The sequence below is a fragment of the Phalacrocorax aristotelis genome, chromosome 18 (genome assembly GCF_949628215.1).
Source record: "Phalacrocorax aristotelis chromosome 18, bGulAri2.1, whole genome shotgun sequence".
Taxonomy (NCBI): Eukaryota; Metazoa; Chordata; class Aves; order Suliformes; family Phalacrocoracidae; genus Phalacrocorax; species Phalacrocorax aristotelis.
In genome coordinates this window covers 6,277,457-6,295,693 of record NC_134293.1, presented here as the reverse complement: position 1 = coordinate 6,295,693, position 18,237 = coordinate 6,277,457, and the positions used below count along the sequence as shown (strand labels likewise).

The 18,237-nt window shown below is 55.6% G+C and overlaps 1 protein-coding gene across 1 annotated transcript in view; it reads left to right on the top strand.

The window, feature by feature from the left end:
- Nucleotides 1-1,093: 1,093 nt before the first annotated feature.
- Nucleotides 1,094-18,237, top strand: part of CLUH (CLUH binding protein of NUMT mRNA) — a 42,095-nt gene continuing 24,951 nt past the window's right edge. Inside the window, exons 1-4 of the mRNA XM_075112800.1 lie at nucleotides 1,094-1,286; nucleotides 15,848-16,044; nucleotides 17,649-17,820; nucleotides 17,983-18,126. Coding sequence (XP_074968901.1) covers nucleotides 1,169-1,286; nucleotides 15,848-16,044; nucleotides 17,649-17,820; nucleotides 17,983-18,126 — 631 coding nt within the window. The 5' untranslated portion in view covers nucleotides 1,094-1,168. The remainder of the gene's footprint in view (nucleotides 1,287-15,847; nucleotides 16,045-17,648; nucleotides 17,821-17,982; nucleotides 18,127-18,237) is intronic.

Below are 18,237 nucleotides of genomic sequence, written 5' to 3'. Positions count from 1 at the left end.
ACCATGAACATCTGTGCTTCTGTCCCCAGTCCTGCCTCACTGCTCTGAGCCCCTCCACAGCTCTGGGGAGACCTTACAGTGGCCTTCCTGCCATTAAAGGGGGCCTACAGGAAAGATGGGGAGGGAATCTTTATCAGGGAGTGTAGTGATAGGACACGGGGTAACAGTTTTAAACTAGAAGAAGGTAGATTTAGATTGTGTATTAGGAAGAAATTTTTTCCTGTGAGGGGGGTGAGGCACTGGAACAGGTTGTCCGGAGACCTTGTGGATGCCCCATCCCTGGCAGTGTTCAAGGCCAGGTTGGATGGAGCTTTGAGTGACCTGGTCAAGTGGAAGGTGTCCCTGCCCATGGCTGGGGGTTTGGAACTAGATGATCTTTAAGGTCCCTTCCGACCCAAACCATTCTATGAATCGCTGGGCTGCACAGGGCTGGCTGGAGCCCGTATTGCCTGCGGTGGCGGATGGTGGGTACGTGCCCTGTCCATCTGTCCCAGAGCGAGGGGTGCACAGCCGCGTCCCTGCCCTGATGAGGGTGTCGGCAGCGCCAGCGCACTCCTCTGCGTGCCCCGTGCCTGCAACAGCCGGGTGTGCCCCACTGCTCCCCCTCCACCTGCAGCCCCTCCAGTCCCGGAGACCCCGGCTTAGGGCAGATGGCTGGGTTTAAAGGCTTTTGTCGTCTTTACGGGCACCCTGCAGAATACCCCGAGGGGCTGAGGGCGCACAGGGCCCGCTCACCGGCTCAGCCCTGCGCGGCCCTCCTTGCCAGGCCCTCCCGGGGGTGCCACGCCTGCGGCCGGGGTAGGCCGGGCGCTGTCACCCCCTCCCGGGCACGGCCCGCCTGGCCGGCGTCCTTGCGGCCTCCGGGAAGGTCGCAGGCGGTGGAGCGGGAGCGAGCTGCCGCGGCAGCCGGTGACCTTCATCGGGGCCCGCGGGGCGTCCCTATGCCGTGCCCCCGCCTGGCGCTGGGCCGAGCCGTCAGCCCGCCCCCTGGTTCGCGTAGGGCGAGCCGGCCGCGTGGTCGCTGCCCCTTTAAGGCGTTGCCGCCGGGAGCGGAGGTTGGTCCCGGGCGGCGCGCCGTAGCGGCGCGCGGGGTCGCGCGCACCACGTGGGGCCGGAGCGGCGCTGTCCTTCGCGGCGGGCGGGCGGGCGCGGGGCTCGGCGCGGCCCCATGGTCATTAAAGCGGACGAGATGCCGCCGGCCGCCGTGCCGGCCGCCGCGCAGGGGGGCGAGCAGCAGGAGCCCGGCCCTTGCGGCAGGAGGCCGGCGGAGACGCAGCAGCATCCCGGTAAGGGGGGCGGCCGCGAACCGGGACGGGGCCGGGGCCTGGCGGCGGGAGCGCGGGACGGGCTTGGTGGGTTCGGGGTGCCCGCTCCCGGGGTGCCCCCCCGCCCATCTCCTCTCCGGGCGGTGTAGGCCCGCCACCCCTTCCTGGCGCTGGCACGCCCGGGAAGCGCCGAGGAGGTCGTGGGGGGCCGTGGGGGACGGGGGCCGCGGCCACCCCCCCACCGGGACACTTTTGCCAACTTCGGCTGCTCGTCCTGTCCGGGGAGACCCCGCCGGAGCGGCTCGGGCCCAACCCGCCAGTCCAGCCGCGGGGCCGGGCTTCCCGGGTCCCCAGCCCAGGGCCCCCCGTTTCATGCGGGAAAGCTGTGCTGGGGCCCGACACCCGCCCCGCGGCCTGGGGAGGCTTCGCGCAGCCCGTGGCGGGGACGCCGCCGCCTCCCCGGGGAGGCTCTGGCTGCCGGGGCTGGAGGCCGCGGCGCTCGCAGCGGGGTCGGGACGCGTGATTCCCGCTGCTCGGTCGCGTCCCGGTGAGGCCGAGCCGGGGAAAGGGACCAGGTGAAGCGGCGGGGGGACCGGCCGCGCCGTGCGGTGCCCCCCGGCCTGACCGGGCCCGGCCCGGCCCGGCGGAGCGGGGAGCCCCGGGCCACGGTGAAGGTCACCTTCACCGGGCCGCACCACCGCGCGGCCGCGGCGGGGGGGAGCGGCCGCTCCGGGGCCCCGCGCACTCCCCGGGCCGTCCCCGCCGCTGCCCGGGCCCGGCCCCGCAGGCGGTGGAGCGGCGGCGGTGCGGGCCCCGCGGCGGTGCAGGCGATCCGCGGGAGCGGGCCCGCCCGCTGGGAACGCAGTTGTCCGTGTCCCGGCCGCGGGGCAGCAGCCGCCGTTGCCGCCCGCCACGCAGGCCGCGGTGCCGGTAGCGCCAGGCACGGGGCGGGCTGCGGCGGCCGCTCCTGGTGCGGGGAGGGCTACGGGAACCCTCGCCAAGCCACGGAGCTCATCCTGGGCACCAGGCGTGTCGGGCACACCCGGACGCGGGGTGCTGGTGCTGCCCACGTCGTGGACGTTGGCCTCTCTGTGTTAGGTAGCACAAGGTTGGATCACTCTGGATAGCATCCTGGGATGCAGGAGCTCTTAGGAAATACTCAAAAGCAAGAACATGGGAAGGACAGATGGCTTGTTTGAGACCTCAGCTGAAAATTACATTTTTTTACCTAATTATTTGCTGGCTGCTCTTGCTTTAAACCAGAGCCTGAGTGGCTCAGGCCAGGGATGACATGCAGCCCCATGTCCTGACCGTCCCCAGCGCCTGCTTCAGGGCTCTGGGCACAACCCTGCGAAGCTGCCCCCTGCTCTGTGTTTTGCTGAGTTTGGTGCATTGTGTCTTCGGGAAGTTATGGTCCTGAGCACTTGTCTCGGGCTCAGCCTTTTCATCTGGTCCTTAACATACAAGAAAGAAGGGTAGAAACAGCATGGTTTGTGGCTGGCCTTCGTCCTGAGGCGCTTCTATCTGCTGAGTGAGTGACCCGCCACTTCCTTCCTCCCCTGATTTTATGGTGGCAAGGTGAATTTTTGCAGTTTGCCACCTAAAGCAAAGTTCATTGGTGTTTGGTGCTGGAGCAGGCTGGATGCAGTTCAAATGTGAGCAGCGCAGCTCTGGAAGCCTCCCCCTCCCCCCACGCACACCGGTTTTTAAAGCAGGCGTCATGCCTGCGGTGCCAGCAGCTGGGTTAAAAAGTTACGCTGTGTAATCCCTGCCTCTCAGGGTGCAAGCTGATTGTCGAAGGAGGCAGGGAGGTGGAAAAAATCCTCCTGGTGTTTCAGCACTGCACAATTGCTCAGGCACCTCATGGGTCTGGGGAGGAGGGGGAGGAAGGCTCTTGTCCCAGAAGCCTGGGGCTGAGGCGGTGCCTCCAGCCACATGGCTCCTGGGCAGAGGTGCTGTGCTGCCGTGAGGTGGGGGCAGCCTGTCCGCACTGGCATCAGCAGCATTAGGAGCTCTGGTTCCCAGGCCTCTCTTCCTGCCAGGTAAAATCGGCCTCTGCTCTGGTGTACCTGCCCTTCCCGTGCAGCTTGCGGAGCACCCATCTTGGGCACCTTGCTTTGTCTGAAGGAGTCTGCTGGTACCGCTGGGCAGTGGGCCCTCTCTGAGTGGGCTTCTTGCTGAGGAAACGCTCCCTTTTGCTGTGCCAGGCATCCAGACTTGGGGATTTTCTCCACGTGATGACTGCTGCTCTCTACCTCCAAGCCAGACAAAACTGTTGGGGCCAGTCCATCCTTCTGAGTGCAGAAACGCACAAAAAAGTGAACAATTGGGGTTCCTGTAATGATTTCTGATGGGGGCAGTTATGGGTTAAGTTACATTTCTTATTAGCTAGCATGAGCTCAAAAGCCAGCCGTTGTGTGCAGCCTGTCTTGGATTATTTCTGTTCATACAATTGTCACTGTCTTAGAACAAGTTTATCTCACGTGCAAGTTCAGCAGTGCTTCCAGCTACCATAAAATACTTTTCAATCCTTGCCTTGTCCAAAGAGTTGCTTTTTCTAGCTAGGTCCCTCCATCCCTGTTCTTCAGCCATGTCTTCTGTTAAAAAAGCGGAGAATGCAGGTGTTAACGGAAAATTGCTGTGGAGGCAGGTGTAGCTGTGCATTAGTAACAAGGTCAGAAGACTGATTCTTAATCTCGGGATCTGCTATCACTGTCTGTTGCCCGACCTTGGAGGTTCGCTGGTGTTTTGGAAAGGGCTGAATTGCTGGCAGTCGGGTTTTTTAATATGCAGTTGTAACAGGCTTTGGGCAAGAATTGAAGGAATATTGTGCAAGAGAAATCTGATCACCGCTACAAGGCTAAGAAGAGGAAAGGAGTGTGATAACTCAGCATCTGTGCGGCAAGACGGGGGGTGGGAACCTGGGGGGATCATGGCTGGGACTTTTCTGCTGGTGGGATAACAGAGTTGAGCTCCCACTGGAAGCTCGCTGCTCTGCCTGAGCAGCCTTGCTCATGGGTTTCCCAGCTGAAAAGCAGAAGTAAGTAGGTCAGGAACATGCACCTAGATAAATCCACCCGCAGACGCAGGACTGCCTCATTCACAGTAAAAACAGCGTTGTGTTGCAGAGTCCTGTGTTTGTCTTCATCGTCTGTAAATGACTAAACTTGGCAGCACACCCCTCTCCTGGCACAGCTTTCCAGCACTCACTTTGCTTTCTTGCATCGTGCTCTATTGGTTGTACTAGAAAGTTGTTGTTTCTAGAAGCTTTAAAGGTCTGAAGTTCATGCTTTTTTTTTTTTATTTGCATTTGAGAAGTAAAACCAGTCCCCAGGGCAGTGCTTGGACAGAGAATGAAAGACTACAACCAATGCGTGGCTACTGCCATGGTGGCAGTGGCTGTCACTTTTTGGAATCAGGTTTGGTTTTTGCCAGTAGCAGCAAGGCTGTCTAAGGGTTAGCGTTTGGTTCTCCCCTGCAAGCATGCAGTTGATAGAGTAGAGCTTGCACCTGCCTCTTGGCAGTTGAGCTTTCTGCTGTGTTCTACCTTTTTAATGTTAGTGAGTCTGGGGCAAGCGGTTATCTGGTGTTTTCTTGACAACTCTGCATAGATGCACTTATGCAGGTGGCAGACCTTACTTCTCTGAGTGGGGAAAATAGATCTATGCTCACAGTAGTAAGCTCTTTTCTCAAGCTGAAAAAATAACTGCTGTGGTGCTCACCAGTCGCTTGACCGGTCTTGAGGGAAAAAGCCCATGAAGCAGGCCAGTGAAGTAAGGCTCTCTACAGCTAAGTGATGTTAGAGTACTGGCACACTTTTTTTTTTTTCAAAAAAGCACTTCCTTAGTTTGCCCTTCTCTTTCCCTTTAAAGAGAAAATCTGTACTGCAACTCTTTGATGGAGCTGCAGGCTCAGAGGAGTTTTATGTTGTTACTGTCCATACAGTAGCTATGTGTAATGTTCACAACGTAAAACTGCAGGATTGTGACTTGTGCCCTGCTTGCCTAGAGCTCCTGCGAGTCGGATTAGCCTGATACCAGCCCTTCTTCCCAGGCTCTGTGCTAGCTAACCTCCTGCCATTGCGGTTAGATGAGGCTGGAAATGGCAATGTGGATACTGCCTGTCAGCAAGCAGCGTCGTGCAGAGTGCCCTGTGACCAGGCGCTGGGGGTAATACTGTCTTTACTGTCAGTGGTACTGAAGCCTGCAAAGCCTCTGCCAGCCTGGAAGACCAGTGTGCAGGTCTGGCTGGGGTTAAGGTGGGCTCTGGTGCCAGCTCAGGTTATGGCACCGTGTGAGGCAGGACGGGTTGCTCGATGTCCCTGGCAGAGGGCTTTCTGCAGGATGGGCGAGCTTCCCAGGCTCCCGCCTGCAGTGTGCTTTTGCAGAGCCACTGGGAGCAGCTGCCCAGCCTGTTTCCCTGGGGCTGTGTGCGGCCCCAAGCAGGCCTGGGGCAGCTGTGGTGGCTGGCACAGGACTGGCTGGGTGGGAGGCTGCGGGCTAATCGGCCCATCTGTGCCACAGGATGCAGGAAGGCAGCCGGGAGCTGCTAAGGACAGCACTGCAGCCATCTGATCTCCCCAGCAAACCTACCCAGAGCTCCCTGCCGTCAGCTCGGCAGGTCTTGGGGCTCTCAGGACTGGTAAGGTTGGTCTTTCCAGGCTTGTGCTGTGTGGAGTTTTCTCCAGAGCTGCTGTGGTTGCGGTGACTGGCGTCAGTGGTAGCACGGGGTGAAACTAGAGTCTTCCCTGTGACACTGTAGAGCTGCAGCTGCTGCCTGCCAGCATGGCTGCTTCTGTCTGCAAGCCTGATGTTCTGCTGGTCCCACTGCACACAAAGTCTGATGGGATAGTTCACTGTCTTGGGCTCTTGCTGTCTCAGTAGCTTTCTGAAGCCAAGGTATGTGCCAGAATAAAATACATTACTTGGAGAATCATTGACTGATTCTCGGTATCTGCCTGAAACGTGATTCCTTCATCTGGCTCTCTTCTTGAAATTTGAGAAACGTGCTCTTACTAACATAGTTGATGTTTTTGTTGGTGCTGATCTTTGCACTTTGCCTTAGGTCCTAGTCTTTGCTCCTGATTCCTGTGATGTTTGAATTACACGCTTTTGTAGCAGGGTCACCCAGCCTGCTAGCTGCAGGACTCGGTTTCCAATGTTTTGGCCAGATAGAAAGTTTACAAATGGGTTTAAACGTAGTTCCCAGGTGTGGAGAGCACAGAGTGGGTAACTCAGAGTGCCAAATGCAAAGCATTTCAGTGGCTTGTAAGTGCCTGAGCCAGCACCTGTGGGACCCTGTGAACGCTCAGGGGCACGGCGGCAATGCAAATATCCCAGTATCAATACAAATACGGAAAAGCCACAAACTTCTAAGTAGGCTGGAATGTGGCATGAGTTGTTTAGGTCTATCCAGCCAAATTTTACTGCGTATGCACAAGAGCTGGGAATGAATAATTTCCCCACTTGCCATCTGTGGATTGTTACTGCCGCAGGAGAGGCATCCAGACCAGCGAGCCTGGGGCTCTTGTCAAGAGCTGCATGCTGCAGCCCTGCTGCACTCTCTGTGCAAGTCAGTCCCTGGTGTTGTAAAGCCACTGAAAAATAAATGCAGTGCTTATACCTCTACCCACAGATGGGTTATAACCAATTGGAGTTTAATGACAGCGGTAGAGTAGCTCTGACATTCCATCGTGGGCTCTTATTAAAAGAAGTGCTTGTTGTACCTAAAGTGCTGAAAGTTTCTAGGAAGCTGTGGTTTCTGCTGGGAGGTAGAGGGAGGCACATCCATGCTGTCTCCCACCTCCCCTGCCGGGGTGTCCTGCAGAAGCATTTCCACTAGGGCCATCTCTGGAGCTAATGCCTATTCATTTAGTCAATTTACTTACATTCATTAAATTATTTAATTTATTATTCAGCTAAAAATTAATTTCCATTTGCTATACTGACACCAGCCTTCATGTGTTAAAGCTAGCACATACCGTGCTGCTCTGAACTTGCTTTGGCTTGAGTTGAAGAAATGCTGCTCAGTTTCATGAGAACTCCTGACCAGGGACTTCTCCGGGAGGAGATTTTTGCCTCTTCCCAGAGGTCTCTTGATAAGGAGGAAGAGTCGAAGCTGTAAATACTTCTAAACTCCTTCAAAAAATCACTAGAAAAACATGAATTACTGAGGCTGAGGTGATATGAAGGTTGATGCTGGCTCTTGGGGCCAAGGGGTGCCTTGGACTCCAAGGCTTCCAGGCCCAGAGGCTCCTGCACCAAAGGAGCAGCCATGGAGTGCATAGGGCTCCTTGCTTTTTGGGGCAGGAGCTGAGATGATAGGGAGTGGGAGAGACTTCTCCTCAGGTTCCTTTTCCTGTTAAAAGGACAGCAGAAGCTAGCCAGGGTTTTCTGTGGAGAGCTTTTGCTCTGTCTTTCAGCCAGTTTCTGCCTTTCTCCTGGCAGGTGGCTTGCTGGCATAGAGGCTCTTGGGGCTGCTCCTGGCCTTTCCAGGGCCTTCTGTGGAGAAGGGATTGCCTGTCCTCTGTGTAATTTGTGTTGGCCTTGAGTGAGCGATCACATGAACTGTGCGGTCTTGCCTTTGTTCTAGTTCGGCGATTTTTGTGCTAGGGATGTGGCGCGTGATTTTCTTTTGCTCAGTGCAGAGTTGTGCCCCTTGCTGTCTGTGAAGCTGTGCTGAGTGCTCGGGAGGCTTGCCAAGGAAGCCCGTGCCGAACCCTGGGCTGCCCAGGAGTGGGGGGTTCTCAGGTTTGCTAACAGACACGAAGGCTCTTGCGGGCAGGTCTGAGGCTGGTTGGCTCAGGCTGCAGCTCTTGCACATCACATCATGTATTTGAAAGATCCGGCTCTTTCTTCTGGTCCCAGGAAACCGGGACCACTGAAGGGACCCAGGTAGCTGAATGCCGAGCAGCGTGTGCGTCGGTGCAGGGTGTGTGCCTGCACGCGAGGGGCCGCGATGCCCAGCTGATGCTGCCGGGGAGGGCGAGGAGCAGGCGCCTGTGGCGCGGCCTTGCTGGAGGCATGCTGCGGCCTGCTCGCTGCAGCCTCCCTGGGGCACCTGGTGCTTGCAGAAACCTCCAGCTCTGTAATCCCACTTCGGTTGCTGAGATTTCTTAAACTAGCACAGAGAGAGTAGTAGTATTAGGGGGCTGTGTGTGTGGTTTTGTGGTTTGTTTTTGATATGGCAGAGCAGGGTGAGAGGACAGAAAATTCATGTGGAAACTACTTTCTGGTTCGCTGTCTGGCTGTTTTGTGCTCTCCTGCTTAGTATGGATGGCTGTGCTTGGGCCCAGGCGTGCCATAGTAACTGCCCTCGCCTTGTAATTCAATGCATCTCACTTGCTCACAGGTTTGGCAGCGCTGAAGCGCTCTAGCACTCGTCCCATGCTGCACTGGTGCAGCACTCGAGATTCAGCTATTTATAACCACCTCCGGGCCGGGGCGATTGCCCCGGCATCCCTCTGCGAGTGCGCCTGAAGAACCTGTTAGATACGCGTCTGGTTTTGTTCTGGCGTGGCAGGGAGAGGAGAGCTTCAGCTGCAGGGAGCTGGTTTTTGGCTTCGTGGATATCGTGGTGGTGTGAGCGCGGTGGTCAGGGAGAGGGGTGAAGACGCGTGGTGGATGAAGGTCTCCGGACAGCACCTTGGGAGAACTGCTGTGAGCCCAGCGTCCAATTTTTGGCAAGCACGTGGGACGTGAGCTCGGGGTGCACAGGACACCGTGCAGAGTCAGTTGCTGGTCCTCTGTGTCCTGCCGCCCTGGGGCCAAGTAGGAGTTTTCTTTGGAGAAGGCGCTGACTGCGTGAGAAGACGAGCAGGTCCTGGCTGCAGAGGGCGAGGGCTGCCACATGGGAGTTTGCCTTGTGGGGACTGCAATATATGTGTGCAAACAAAACTAACTTTTCTAATCCGGTGCTGTATGAGCCAGGCTGCTTGTGATCATGGGGAACAGCCTTTTTGCAAACTGCTGCAGGCATGTCACCGATCTAATCTTCCAGACGCGCAGTTTTAACTCGCCTGATGAGAGGTCACCCCTCTTACCAAAGCCTCCTGCAAGCTGTGCTGTCTGCCCGGAGATGCCAGAAGCTGCCCGGTCTGCTGGGCCATATCCGGATATCATCCCCAGTGAAGCGGTGACTGGAAGCCTGCAGAAGTGCACCGAATACATCCAAGACTTATCCGAGGCCCAGGACGAAGAAGGAATGGTGACGGTCTGTGGTAAAAGCTGTTTGAGACCCGGAGTTGGCGCTGCCGACCTATTCCAGCAGGCAGAGGCATCCCGTGCAGTGGCTGTCCTTCCAGCCGACCTTGGGGAAGGGCCGGCAGGGCTGGTTGATCATGTTCAGTCGCTTGAGGCTTGCCAAAGCTGCGTGAAACTTGAGGATAGCGGCTTAGCCCATAGATCCTGCTGCCGGGAGGAGCACGTGGCAGCAGCTGACGCAGGGGATGCAGCCCCTGGAACACATCCTGCCGGCCAGGGCCATGGCGAGGGACAAGCAACCTTGCATTTAGACACGGCCATAGTGGGTCTGGACAGTATGCTGAAACACAGAGGTACTGCTCTCTCCCTGGGGAGCCCTGGGACACCTTCTGCTCTGCCAGCAAGCACAGAGAAAATTTCGCTAGCCCAAGGGACGGTTGTGCTGCCTGTTCCCCCGTGCGAGGTGTCATCTAAGGCTCAGGATGCAAGTACTGGTTTTGTAGTGATGGACCCCGCTGCCTGCCCTGGCGGCAGGTCAGGCTGTGACCCTGGCTCTCAGGCACAGGCACTGCCCTCAAAGCAGCACCAGCAGAGGAAGAGGAGGAAGAAGAAGAAGCTCATGCTTCCAGGTGCTCAGCAGAATGGCACTGTGTCGTGCTTTGTGTAGCCAAAACACTGTATGCCTGTGACAGGGGTGGGTGGCTGTGTGTGCCCATGGGATGGGGCAGGATGAAGGAGAGCGGTGGCAGAGTGATGTTTTAACTTCATGGCAGAAGGAAAAGGAGGAACGTGGTGAGGTATCCCACCTGGGCTGTGTACCACAGAGGGACCTGTCTGTGCCTTGTCCCTGTTCACAAAACAAGTATAAGGGGGTTTTGCTTATTTTTTTCTTAATTCATAAAGCAAATCATTCTCTTGTTTGTGACTGCAAACATGGTCCTTGTAAAGGATGGGAGCAGGTCTGCCAGGCCCGGCCTGCAGCAGTGCAGACAGGAGCGCGGGGCAGCAAGGGACCGTAGCAGCATTTGCTCAGAGCCTTTGGCTCCCTTCAGCCTTGTGCGGGTGGGAGGAGATGCCTGGGCTGCAGGGATGGAGCAGCTCTGTGGCTGTTCCTTCTCCTTGTTTGCCCAGTGCATCTTTCCAGTGCTGTGGGGAGAGTGGGGGCCCAGCCAGTTGCTGCAGTGTGGGAGGGGAGCAGCCCCTCGTGGGGCAGCCGCTTGGCCACATCCTGCTTCCCTCTTTTCCCGCTGCTCCACGAGCTAGCACAGCACAGCTCTGATGTGGCACTGCATGGTAACTGAGCTGGAGTGGCTTTTGTCCTCACCAGGACTTCTAGGATATGAGAAACTCAGGTTGTTATTTTTTCAGCTCTCAAGGTCTAATTTTGCCTTTCTATCACCATATTCTGGTTTTGCTCAGTCCCTGTGCAGCGGCTGAATTGTGGACTCAAATGCTATCTTTTTATGCACCTAGTGGTGTGAGGGGATGCGTAGGGCGACTGACCCAAGCTGGTTGCTTGGTTTCTGGTTTAGTACCTTGTTTGCTTTCCACGTGCCCATCAGCGGGGGGTGAGGCTGCAGGCACAGCTAGTTGGGAGACTGAGCAGAAACTGTCTTCCACTGCTCAGGGCTCAAAAAACCTTTGAGGAGGGAAAGTCAGAATTTGGGCCCTCAGAATGACACTGGAGCCAATAATAAGAAATGCACTTCTGAAGTCAGTGACAGAAAAGGTAGGGTTTTAACTTCCAGTTTTTGTGTCTGTAATAATGCTGCTGTTACTAAACGCTGGGGAGGGAAACACCTCTACAGAGCAGACCATGGGATTGGTACTGTTGCTTCCCTGACTCTCCAGATCAGGCTGACTTGCAGCAACATAATGTTGCCACCATTTTGACCTGATCATTTAAAAAAAATAAAAGTGACTAAAAAGATTAGTGACTGACTTAGATTTAGAAAATTTGTTTGAACATTAGTTAGTAACTAAAACTTCCCATGATCTGTGCTGTCTATCACTGTATGCAGCCAGCAGCGTTCAGGTTCAGGTGTGCATCCTCTTTCATGCTGGGGGATCCTGACCAGTCAGGTTCGTGAGGTGTCCACCGCCTCTGCAGGCTCACTGTAAATAGGAAGTGTGATTAAAACAGGGCCTGTCACCTTGGCGTGTGTACTTGTCCAGGTGCAAAGATGAAACTTAGTCCTTTTGCTGACCCTCTCTACCAGGTGTGAGCCGCAGTCAGGTGGTCAGTTCCTCCCAGTGAGGTGGTTTCTGCACCACCTCCTCCCCTCTTCAGTGTTTTGCTTTGCCTGTTCTCCTGATGCTGTAGTCTTGTGTGCGCTTGGGGTTTGTTCACGCTGTGCTCTGAGTAGCAATGAGAACATCGTGTTACAGCTTGGCTGCCAGCCAGCGCAAGCCAGAGCGTAGCAGCCTCAGACGCGCCTGCGGGTACAAACCAAGGGCCGAAAGGAGGAGGGTCCTTGCTGGGATGCTGGCACGTCCCTTGGAATGACGGGGGAGCCTGGAGGTCACGGCCTTTGGTCGAGACCGCAAAACCGCGTCTCAAGGCTGACACGTACCGGGAGGGATCTCCCTGCTCCGTCTCCGGCAGCACAAGCGAGGCGGTAAGCGGGAGGAGCGGCCGGGTAGTGCCCCTGGAGCGGGTGGGACCACTTCCTTGTGACTCAGCCGCCTTCCGTGAAACCATCCGAGGTGCATCGCGCAGCGCTTTCTCCTGCAGGCGAGAGCTTGCAACTAAACACAGCTGCTGGCCTGGTTGGGGCTTGAACGGAGAGTGAGTAACAGGAGAGAGGTCTCTGCAGGTGTCTTTCAGGTGTCCTCGTTGCTCTTACTGCCGTTTTGAATGTGCTGAAATCAAGTGCCCGATGCTTTTGCCTCTCTCTCCCTGCTGGCGCTGCTAAGGCCGTGGCACAGCCAGTCTGCAGCAGGCGGTAAGAACCGGTGACCCACTTTACGGCAGGCGGGTGAAGCTCTGCTTCCCCGTGGGGAGAGCACACACGGGTGAGTCAGCAGCCAGCAGGCAGCACATCCTCCAGGCAGGCTCCCCTGCGCTGCCGTCAGCTGGGATTGAAACCAAACATGCTGTTTTCATCAAAATGTACCCATTCTGTAAAAACTCCACTGAAAAACCTTTGCTGGCCGTAAATTAGAGGGTCAACCTGCTGGACAGCCATTCTTTCTTCGTCCAGGCTTAACTTTTATTTCTAAACTTGGTACAGTGCTGGCTGGAGCTAGATCTTCTGGCATAAGGAGACATGAAGGTGTTGCCTCTACATGTCTCCTCTGTCACAGTGCAGAACTGTACCAGCCCTGTCTTTACTCAAGTAGGGAAAGCGGGATGGAAAGTGTGAACATCTTGTATTTCTGTAGACAAGAAACAGTCTTCCAATTTCTGAAACAATCCGTAGTTTGGGAATCTGGTACCACTGAGTACTGAAAAGCAGAAGTGTGGTCCTGGTTAGTAACTTCCATGCTTCATGCAAGCTTTCCCTGTCTTGCTTTGCTTTGCAGCTAAAGGTGTTTGCTGTGCTTGAGGCCAGCTTGTGCATGGGTTGCTCAGCTCTCACGTGAAGCCTGTCTCGTTCTGGTTTGGTTAGTCCCTATGCACGGTTTTCCTCCTCCCCACTTCCAGCTCCAAGCTGGCCAGTTAATTTATGCTTGCTATGGAGGCACCTTCTCCGCTGGATCTTGCTTAGAAAAAAAGACATAAACCAAAGTCACATTTACTCAGAGATGGCAGTGTCCTTCTCAGGAGTCTCCTGCTGTTGTGGCACAGAAGTATCTTCAGTGCCCACCTTGCTACTGCTGATGAGTCGGGTGGTCGGAAACCATCCTTGATCAAGCCTTTAGCATGACTACCAGACACAGGAGTGTGCCTGAAGCATGGCACAGGGCAGACTGCAGGAGCATTGGGACAGGCGACGTGGCTGGGAGCAACAGCAGAGAGACAGGAGCTGGCACATCCCACGGGCTGCTCCTTCCACACCTCACCTGCCAGCAGAAATCAGCTGTTCATAAGCAGCACCTCAAGCTTGGCACCTGCAACGCTGTCAGAAAAGGTTCTTGGTCAGGGATAGGTGGAGACTTGGGATCTCAGGGCGGTGGGCAGCACAGCTGCGGTAGTGCCTGGATTTTGCCTGTGGCTGCTGCCACAATGTTTGAAGATGGGCTGTTAGGTCTTCAGTCAGTGCTGCAGCCTTCCTTCTAGCTAAATTCTGCCTCTCCTTTCTGGCAGGAGCAAAAGTTCAGTGATCCTGCCCTGCTTGGGTGGGCAGAGGCTGGACCAAGCCTGGTGCTGGAGCCTGGCAGATCATCCTGTCTATGGTACTGGTAGCCCCAGGTGTAGCTTTTCTGCTCTCCCTCGTCCCCGCGTGTTCAGGCAGTCCAGGAGCATGGCTGTCCTGGCTGTAGGGTGTGACGGGGGGCTCTCCCCAGCCCTCTGGGCATGGCGTGGTTTTTTGGAAACCATGTCTCTTGGGGCACTCCTGTGTAGAACTCTTCTTCCTCCTTTCTTGCATGACTGCAGCTTCCTAGAGCCAGTGCCAGGCCTCTTGTCTGGCTTGCCTGTGGTTTCATCTGTCAAAGAAATGAACAGCTCATGTTAGGGACAAGTGACAGGGAACATGTGCAGCAGCTGCCGAGATGCTGAAAGAGCTTAAGGTAGCTCTGTTACCTGCTGCCTTTTGGAACATGTGTGCTTTCCTTGTGTTCCTTGCTCTTTCACCGTGTCCTAATTCAGCTGTGACAGTCATCTCTGAGGCAGGTTTGCTGTTGGCAGTCATAGTCTGGAGCAGGAGTCTGACCCTCCGGGGACACCTCAGCGGGGCTTGTCGCTGCAGCCACATATTGCGCTCCAGAGGTGTGCAAGGGGATATAGCATTTCCATCTCTGTTCTTATATATGGGGAAGGTCGAGAGACTTCTCTGGGCTGCCAGAGCAGTTGGGGCTGATAGGTGAGAACTAGCCGTGATAGCTTTAGGTCTTCAAGCGCCAGCCTGCATTTCAGAAATTACGGAGGTTGAGCTGCCATCTTCCCCGGAGCGCTGCTGGGGCTGGGACTGATGCCTTGCTAGGAGGTGAGGAGGAGGAGGAAAGAGACCTGCCAGGCAGAGCTGGCTAGAGGACTGCATCTTGGTGCTCAGCAGCCTTGGGGTGTTATCCTGGCTTTGAGCCACCCTGACCCCGTGCAGCCTTTCAGAAAGGCTGTTCCCAGTGCCCAGGGAAGCCCCCGGCCCGCACTGCCTGCAAGCAGGTGCTTGGGAGCACCAAACTGGAACCACCACGTGTGACTTTGGGGGTCCAACGGCCGGGTGTGCTGGCTGTGCACAGCTGGGACCGGACTACTGTGCTGTGAACGCACCCAGCAGGGCACGATGCCTGCTGCCTTCCAGTGGTGGGCAGATCAGAGGGGTGCCCTGCTCACTGGCTGGGGACAAGCAGGTCTCTTCCCTCAACATCTGTCATCAGTGGCTCTTTCCATGACTGCAGCTTACCCTGGCAGCACCTCAGTCCAACAACACAGTGTATCCTCTTTAGCGTGGTCCCCAGCCCGGTTTGGTGGGTGTAGGCTGCTCTAGAAGCCCTGTAGCTTCTTAGATCTTATCAGCTCTCTGACACTATCCGCCTTACTGGAAAAGAAAACAAACCATTGTGGGAGCGGTGAAGTAGGTGCAGAGAGCTCCCCGTCCCTGTGACGCATCTGTCTAAATGAGCACTTAAAATGTCGTCACCTTTTTCTTGAATAAAATTGCTTAGGCAAAGCCTCGCCCTGGCACCATGGGATCTCTGCAAAGTATTTTGGAAATGCAGAGGGTGGCCAGATGCAGGCAGGGGCGTGGGAGCTGTTTGTGTGCCTGTGGAGTAACCTGGCTCCCACGTGACGTGCAGCTTAGCAATGCAACTGTCGTCTTTTCCCCTCCCTTCTCTCCTGGCTGAACAGGAGCGTACCAGGAGGTATGTTAGGAGCTGTGTAACATGTTGGTGCAGAGGTTAGAGCTGCCTCCGGGACACAAAGCACCACACACCCATTTCTTTTAATTAAGAGGCTTCTTAAGACTAAGCTGAAAGTGTTGTACACTGACCCATCCTTCCTGCTTTCCTTCCCTCCCCTCTCCACACATGGTTTGTGGAAGATGCAAACCCCACAGGCGAGCGAGAGCATGTTAATTATACTGTGAGGGGAAGGGCCTGGCATACCTATGTCTAGTAAACACTGAGTGCAGAAAAAAGACTCTTGCTGCCGTTTAACCCATGGCTCGCTTGGGTAGGCCAGAGGATGGTGGTGTTGTCTGAACCAGTCTCTCCAGCCACTTGGAGAAGACTGTCTGTTTGCTCAGACCTTGTCTAAATCCCTCTTTTCTCACCCAGAGCACCCATCTGGCGTGGCACTGATGAATGGCAGCGGCCCCCACGAGAGCCTCAAGGGCGAGAAGGATGCCAGGCAGAATGGTCACGAGGAGGCTGACCCCGGAGAAGATGGGAATGACCAGGAGGTCATTGTCATACAGGACACGGGATTTACTGTCAAGATCTGCGCGCCAGGGATAGAGCCCTTTTCCCTGCAGGTACCTCCCTTTGCTGGCTGGGGAGGGGAACGGAGGCGGCACTGGAGAAGGAGGAGGCGGGAAGTATTTGAGTCAGGGCACACACAGTCCTGGCCCTTCAGCCAGGCAGGGAAGGGAACAGGGGACTGTGCCCAGGAAGGCCCCTGTTAGCCCCCATGGCCTGGACAGTACCTTCAGGCTGCTCACAGCTCCCCGACTCATCTGTCCTCTGATGGGATTAAGTAGAGAAGGAGGCAGCAAAGCATGGAGGGTACAGAAGGGAAGCTGCCTGACAGTAGCTTCTAGAGAAGAAGGAAGAAAGGAGATGTGAGCAACAGGCTGTCTGGCTAGGCCTGCTTAGGCTTTGCAAGGTCGGGGAGGGTGTTTTGCTCCGGATCCCAAGTGTGGAGCAAGGGGAGGGGGAATTAGCTGAGGTGTAGCCGCTCCTTGTCCATCGCAGAGGGAAATGAGCACAGGGGAAATGGTCTTCCCACTTCTGGGCTGTTCTAAAGGAGGGGTATGAAAAGATGATTGCTGGGTCTGACTCTCGGGAAAGGAAAACCCCTTGCTTGCCCAGCAGTTTTGGCATGATGTTCCTTCAGGCTATCCTGGGTTTGGTACAGTGACAGGCGCTAGCACAGCTCAGGGAGCTCAAGCACCAGCCTGAAGATCAAGGGAATGATGCAGTCTCCACTCCCCCTCTGCATGCAGAGCTCTGCGTGTGCCATGTGGACAATGACATGTGCTGCCAGATCAGGACGGGCTTTGACATGCCTAGCTAATATTCAGATTTAGCTTGATACTTCACTGAAAACTGTTTGGATGAAGTATCTCTCATTTTGGGGGGAGACATCTGGAGTCTAAACCCAGTGGTAAGTCTTATCTCCCGAAGACCAGCAGACAGTGCAGTGAAATTACATCCCTTGTGGAACTAGCTGTACCTCAGCCCAGCTTTTTTTCTCTTTTAAATCCTCTTGCCTGTTAGTTTTAATAGGCTAATAATAATAGCAGGCCATGTTGTTTACAGCAGCTTATGTAAACTACCCTGAGTCCTCCTAGCTTGAGAGCAGTGTCAGTGGTGGTGGAGCCAGGGCAGGGAGGTAGGAGAGCAGCCCTGGTGCACAAGCCGGGGCGGTTTCTTGCGTCACGGGAGCCGTGCGCTTGCAGGCAGCGTGCCCTGGAGGTGTGGCACTGGCATGGACATGCCATACCATGCTGCAGATACTGTGGCAAGTTGAGTGGAGGAAATGGTCTGTTTTCCATGTGCATCATTCAGAGCCTCACCACAAATGTGCAGTGTGACTGGATAAGGGAAGAGTCCCCCCTGGTTTCCCCCACTACCTTCTATTCTTTCGCTGCCCTCTCTGCCCCCTCTGTCCCATGCCGAGTGCTTGACGTGTCTGGGTGCCAAGGCTTGTGGGATGGAGCTGGGGTAGGTGACCATGCCAGAGGTGGCAGCATCCTCCCAGCAGGGGCAGAAGTGATCTTCCTGGGAGGAGTAGCTGGAGTCTGCCTTTCCAAGCCTGGAGAGGTACAAGAGGTGTTTGATTCTGCAGCAGAGGGACAAAGTTTGGCACGAACACGCGAGGACTCAGAATAACTCTCTGGCTTCTTCCCTTCTTAAGGTCTCTCCTCAAGAGATGGTGCAGGAGATTCACCAAGTTTTGATGGACCGCGAGGATACCTGCCATCGGACTTGCTTCTCTCTGCAGCTGGACGGCAATGTCCTCGATAACTTTGCTGAGCTGAAAACTATTGAAGGACTGCAGGAGGGCTCGCTGCTGAAAGTGGTAGAAGGCAAGTTCCTTCAGACTTTGGGAGGGAATGAGCAAGGGTTTTCACAGGGAGTGGTTTTGGCCATGTGGCAGCCCTTTCCTGTGGCTTCTTTTTGAGACCTGTGTGCCAAAGGAGTAAGCAACTGTGTAACTCCAGTTTCTTTCCTCCCTTTATGCACATCAGAGCCATACACAGTGCGAGAAGCCAGGATACACGTGCGTCACATTCGGGACCTTCTGAAGAGTCTTGACCCATCGGATGCTTTCAATGGTGTGGACTGTAATTCATTGTCCTTCCTGAGTGTCTTCACTGAAGGAGACCTAGGAGGTACGGGGCAAAAAGGCTTCTCTGGTGCAGTCAGTGCTTCATTGCCCTGGCTCCTTGCTTCATAAAAAACACATCTTAACAATCAGCTGTCCCACATCATTCAGGAGTGCA